This window comes from Apaloderma vittatum, unplaced genomic scaffold (assembly GCF_000703405.1).
Source record: "Apaloderma vittatum isolate BGI_N311 unplaced genomic scaffold, ASM70340v1 scaffold32784, whole genome shotgun sequence".
Lineage (NCBI taxonomy): Eukaryota > Metazoa > Chordata > Aves > Trogoniformes > Trogonidae > Apaloderma > Apaloderma vittatum.
In genome coordinates, this window is record NW_009713799.1 from 1 (window position 1) to 6,488 (window position 6,488).

Below are 6,488 nucleotides of genomic sequence, written 5' to 3' on the forward strand. Positions count from 1 at the left end.
ATTTGTTTTAGGAAGATGAAGGCAGAAAAACAATTTATATCAGCACTGTCTCCTCCACTAATTTAGACCAAGATTATATTAGCAACTCAACAGCACCACTTCTACAGGAAAAAGACAAATTTGGTTGCACGGTAACTTGCAGGCATGAGAGACAAGACTTCAGCCTTCTCAGCACACCATTTCCAGTTGTTGCAGCTAAGTGTTCTCCAATGCTTCTGAACAGGTTCTCTGCTGAAATCCCAAGACCTTCAACAGCAACCCTAGCTTACCCAAGGCAGCCTTTAACATTGCTTCGTTTAAAGGTTCAGTGAGTAACAGCAAAATATTTCCCTTGACTTTCTGGAACTGTTTTTGCCTTACCTGTTTGGCATGTGCACTGGTTTTCCAGCTGCACAATCTAACACAATCCTCTGGGCTTAGACACTTAAAAAACAGCAGTACACGGCCCAGCACCTCATCCTGCTCTTGAAAGTTAGAGGTGAGTGTGGTCTGAAACGACAAGTTCCTGAAAACCAATCAAACTAGAGATCTTCGTGTGGGTAAACTCAAAGGGTGCATACGGAACAAGAACTACAATTCATCTGATCTAACCTGACAGCAGTCAAGCAAGTAAAATAAAATAGGTATATGCAATGAAGGGTTCCAGTCTCATCAGTCTGTATAATAATGGAGCTCTAATACAGACTGGTGTGACTATTTGGTACAGTGGTTCTTAAAATGCAAGTTTTATTTTCCTCACTACTTGGCTAAATAAGTAAACTTTCATTTTTGCCTAAACCAAACTAAGGAAAAAACTCTTCTATAGTTAAGGAACTTCAACTGAGGAATCTGCAGATGCAGACTAAGGCTACCTGCATTATTTATAATCAACAATTAACACAAATCAGATGTGGCAAAAGCAAGAACAATGCTGCAACAAGCAGACTTAATTCCTCTCTCAAAACAAAACATGAAGTTGGAGATTACAGGGCTGCATTACTGCCTACTTCAGAGACAAGTTCTTGTGGCCTCTGAAATAACACTGAAGATCACAAAGCAAAGCTCACAGCAGATACACTCATCTTTAACCAGCTACTTCCCTTTTCATAGATCTCTTCAGCTGTTTCCTAGGAATTTACACTAAGGCCAGTACCTTCGTGCAGCAGGCAAGTTGTATGGGTGACACCATACACACACTATCAACCAATACATCTGTAACTCTAGCGCTGCTTTTCTTCTTAAGGCGTATCAATACTGCAGAACTACTGAAGACCGAGATCAATTTATGGTTTGTCTGTGGTTTTGTTTGTAAGCAATGTATTTTCAGAAATGAGACAGCTTAAAGACAAAAAAGCTCCATCTAGTAAAGCAGCAGCAAGTAAGCTAGCAGTATTAACTGAGATACGCACATGTAAATTAGTAAATGCTACAAGGCAAGAACCTGTAATGTAAAGTTAAAGCAAGATGATGCAGCAAGATTCGTGTAATGTGAAGTGGGAGTGTCTCTTTCACAAACTAAGTGTACAACATTCCTTATTTTCATTAATGAATTTCAGGCCCTAAATTCAACTCAGCCTCTCATCCACTAGCTAACAAAAAAGCCCCACCACCAAACAAAAAAAGACCTAGAACTCAAATTACTCCTTTAAAACAGTAGTACAGATTAATCATAGTTCAGACCTTTTGCTACCATGTACTGGAACAGCTGACCAGTTAACGTTCAAGTAGAAGGTATGTACACAGACATGCAAGTTAAAAGGAATAAATGAAATGCTCCACTTTATTAAGAAACCAAAAATACAAAAACTGAAGAGTTCAAGGCTCCATGTACTCAAACACTACTGAAAAATGGTTTCTTCGACTTAGTTTTGTTTACTAGCAGTACTAATATTGACCAAGATTAATCTCTACAAGATAGTGTTTAAAGCTGACATTTTCCACCATTTGTGCTGTAATAAGCTAGTTTCAAATTAAGAACTTGGTGCAGTTACAGTAAAGTTTAGATATTTATATAAATGTGGTTTTAGTTAATATGCCATTTTGTAGCCAAGAGTTTTCAGCTCAAACTACAGCTGTTTTCTAGTTAGTGAATTTTAAGATGCTTTGAGAGTTTGTTTAATCAGCTATAGGTCTACTGAATGACATTCCATGCAAAGATACAGCTCTTAAAGTCACCTAACAGACCTAGACGTCATTTGTTTCTGGCTACTAGAAATGCAGAACTCTGTAAAGGCATGTTGTAAAACATAAAAGAGTTGAGACTGTATCTAATGGTAGCGTATGCAAGCTGAACTACACTTTTCTCTCAGCTGCACCCTGCAGACAAGAAACATTCCCATCTGCAAGGGAACGCTGATCGAGTCTCCAGCCAAGTGTTCACTGCTTTAGTTTTACCTGACAATTAGTTCAGCTCTCCTCTGGTGCTTTAATTATATGCTTCAGGAAATCAAGGGAAACTGTTAGTTCTGATTTAGCAAGAGGAGCGTAACATGAGAAGCAGGAGGGAAAAGGAGGACAGAGAATGAGAAATGCAGTCGACACCCAGTATTAGCCTCAACTGAAGAACAAAAGACACTTTGGAAAGTTTTCCTAATAATGCAGGAAAGTTCACTTGCTTAGAGATACTTGAAATACAACTTTATTATCTAAACAAAAAAGAATGGGAATGACAGAAACAAGATTTACCACTTAACACTCTGATGTGACTGCAGCAGTCTTATATTTGAAACTCAAAAGGGGAAATAATTGCAGTCCAAAAAACAGCTAAATATGCAGGTCCAAAATATGAAGTTTTGTGTTTTTTTTCATTTTGTTTTGTGTTTAGGTTTGTTTTCTTTTTTTAAACTGCCACATTCACTCCGAAGCCCATTCATCTCTTTCAGCATCCCAAAGATTAAGCACATGTTCTGCTCAGCTAGATAATAAAGTGGCAAACACGCTGCACCACTGACATCACAGGACAGTTGCCTATAAAACTAGACTTCTGACGCTGGGCTCCAGCTTCATCCCTCACAGGTCATCATCTTCATCTGGCAGTGCAGTAGTTTGAGCAATCTGGAACAGAGAAGCTACACTTAAGAACTGTTCTGCAGCTGGTTGCCCTGGGAGTCCAAACATTAGTTATCAGGTGATTATTTCACCTCCGTGCCCTTTCCCTCCTACCTGTAAGTCTTGCTCATACTGTGCTGCCAGTGCTGGGTCCATAACAACTTCAGGTGGTGCAAGAGCAGGCATGGCAACAAACTCCAAGTTAGGATCTCCAATTAGCTTCCTAGCAAGCCAGAGGAAAGGCTTCTCAAAGTTGTAGTTACTCTTAGCTGAAATGTCGTAATACTGCAAAAAAAAAAAGTACATATTGCCATTAAAAAACCCCCAGAAATTAAACAAAAATATTACACCTGTAACTGACATTTAGGACATACCAAGAACAACATGCACATGATCAGCTCGACCTCTACATTAGTACTCTTCTTGGCCACGACTTCTGTTTATGCTCTCAGAAACAGTTGTGATCCAAGTGTTCAAATACACAGTTTCAGGCAAACGGGCATAAACTGGTAACTGAAAACTGAGGTATCTAATCTGATCAAAAATGGAATTTTCAGGAAAAAATAGTGCATCTATCTTTTTCCTGTGACTTGATTAACTTTAATTTCACTTCTGTGTCATCTGACGAGATTCTGAGCAGCAAAAGCCAAAGATACAATAAGCTCTTAAAGAACTTGCGTAACTTCTGCTCAAAACCAGTGATGATCATCATCCCTTTCCCCGATGTTAGGTTCAAACAGCCAAGAAAACGTAAATTTGAAATATTAGAGTGTGTAGTGACAAAGGCAGAACACTTGATTACTGCACAGAATCCAACTGCAGTCCACAGACCCACCAAATTTAACTCCTACAAACTCATGTCAGCATACCTGATCATCCCTCTCCCCGATGTTAGGTTCAAACAGCCAAGAAGACATAAATTTGAAATATTAGTGTGTAGTGACAAAGGCAGAACACTTGGCATTAGTGCACAGAATCCAACTGCAGTCCACAGACCCACCAAATTTAACTCCTACAAACTCATGTCAGCATACCTGGAGATTCTTCTTCCTGTGGAAGACAATGGATTTTGCCTTGACTTTTCTGTCCTTAATATCCACTTTGTTGCCACACAACACTATAGGGATGTTTTCACATACTCGTACCAGATCTCTGTGCCAATTAGGTACATTCTTGTAAGTAACTCTTGATGTTACATCAAACATTATGATGGCACACTGAGCTGCAACAAAAGAAGTCAGGAGTTACATCAGGAAACGCTTCTAAGACGGAAGAGAAGAGGTATTCAGAGAAATCCCACATTAGGGTTAAGCATCTGCATTAACTTTTCCCCCTCAACTTCACAGCTCCAAGACCACATGTTCCATTAACATGTTCAATGAACAATCCCCCTCAACTTTACAGCTCCAAGGCCACATGTTCCATTAACATGTTCAATGAACAAGTCCACAGAACTCAGCCCATGACTGTGTTATCTCACATCTTCAGCACCCAAACTTAAACACCAGCTAGTTCTATCAGTGTAACTGTCCCAACGAGTAACGTGGCGTTGCATGGTATGAGCGTATACAAGGATTACACAAGTAGCTGACAGAAATGAGATAACACTAGACATCCTACTGAGGCTTTCAGGCAGGCTGAGAGCTTGTAGTGCACATCTCAGAAAGCCCCCATTCAGAACAGTTTTTCAAAGAGCATAAGGGCTTGATTTGATCCAGATACTTCTAAAAGAAAAGCAATTCTAATAATCCCTTGCAAAATTTTGAAGACAGGCAGGTGACTGAAGTACACACAGAAGAAAGTTCAACCAAGTGGAAGTAAGGGAACACTTATCAGTAATTCTTTAGAAAGACAACCAAACTGACATGGAGACATAAAATTTCATTATCATATCCAAAATATTCAGAGTTTGCGTGTTGCAAGTCTTTGTCTTTTGTACAGAATATAAACTTTTACTACCTGAAGCACATACTTTCACCTCTTAATCCCTGAATCTCATCCACTGTATCTTGTCATTTAAGGTTCACCACTACTCTTAATGCCAATCATACCTACACAGTTTGAAGACTGACACCAACTCATCACTGCAAGCCACACTGACAGCTATCAGAGTGACCAACACAAACAAAATGAAGCTGTCCGAGGTACAGAATACTCCCATACATACACATATCTTACCTTGGATGTAATAGCCATCTCGCAGGCCACCGAATTTCTCTTGGCCAGCTGTGTCCCATACATTAAATTTAATAGGACCTCTATTAGTATGAAACACCAGAGGATGAACTTCAACACCCAGCGTTGCTATAGTAATAAGGGGAAAAAAACAGTGCATTTAGCAAGCTATGAACTTTAGCAAGAATTTTTATTATAACAAACCAGATCTCAAAGCTTTCTTTGGACATACCTACATACTTCTTTTCAAATTCACCAGTCAAGTGACGTTTTACAAATGTTGTTTTACCAGTGCCACCATCGCCAACCAGGACAAGCTGTTGATAGATAAAAGGCAACAATAAGTCAGAGCAATACACTTAAGAGACATTTATTGGTCATTTTAGTGTAAATGCTAATTATTACTACAAAGACCTTAGTATGCTCAACTCTAATCACACTTACCTAGTTCCTGAAGATGAAAACTACAGGACACTGAATATGGTTCTAAACTACAAGCGACTGAATTAAGACTATCTGAGGTGTTCAACTTGAATGTAACCATACTTAGAGAAAAACTTACTTAAAACACCCAAAATGGAAAAACCCATTATAATCTCATACCGAGGGGGGAAAAAAAAAACCTCACATCTAAACAACTCCAGTACTAACAGCTGGAATACTCAAGCCAAATATCATAAGAAACACAAGAAACAACCAGCCTTAAGGGCTTCTGACTATTAAGATTATTTAAAAAAAAAAAAAAACAAAATAAAAAAAAAAAATCTATTCTGAAACATTGAAGCACTTAATACACAACAGAAAACCACCTATTCTAATTCACTCTAAGCACTTTCTGCCATAAACTTCACTTCCAAAATTTAAACATCATGCTATAGGCAAAGTACCACTAAAATTTATTACACTTAACTACAAATAACATCAGATTAACACAGTGCAGCAAAACCTTTTTATACAAGTTACACACAATACTACAATAAACTAATTGCACCGTGAAGGGGAGACCAGCACTTCAAAACCCAATCTACCCTCCGTGTTGGCACTCCAGAGTCACTCGTGCTACTTTTCCACTGAGGGGAAAAAAATAAAATAAAATCTAAGCCACTCCCTTACCTTAAACTGCACTTGGGGCTCTCCTTGGGCGGCCATGCTGGGTCTGCAGGGGAAATGGAAGCATGTGAGCTGACAACAGGCGAGCTGATTCAAGGCACAGCCGGAAGGGGCCGGACGCCCTTTTCCGTCCCCGCATCGCGTGCTCTCCGCGCCCGCCCGAAGAGGCCGGGGCT

The 6,488-nt window shown here is 39.4% G+C and overlaps 1 protein-coding gene across 1 annotated transcript; it reads right to left on the reverse strand.

Annotated features, from left to right (window-relative positions):
• Positions 1–2,597: 2,597 nt before the first annotated feature.
• RAN (RAN, member RAS oncogene family) lies at positions 2,598–6,449 on the reverse strand. Its single transcript, XM_009868511.1, has 6 exons — positions 6,316–6,449; positions 5,435–5,519; positions 5,206–5,331; positions 4,062–4,249; positions 3,142–3,312; positions 2,598–3,033 (listed from the first exon to the last, which is right to left on the reverse strand). Exons 1-6 carry the CDS (start codon positions 6,349–6,351, stop codon positions 2,989–2,991), a joined length of 651 nt encoding a protein of 216 aa, XP_009866813.1. The 5' UTR covers positions 6,352–6,449; the 3' UTR covers positions 2,598–2,988.
• Positions 6,450–6,488: the final 39 nt, after the last annotated feature.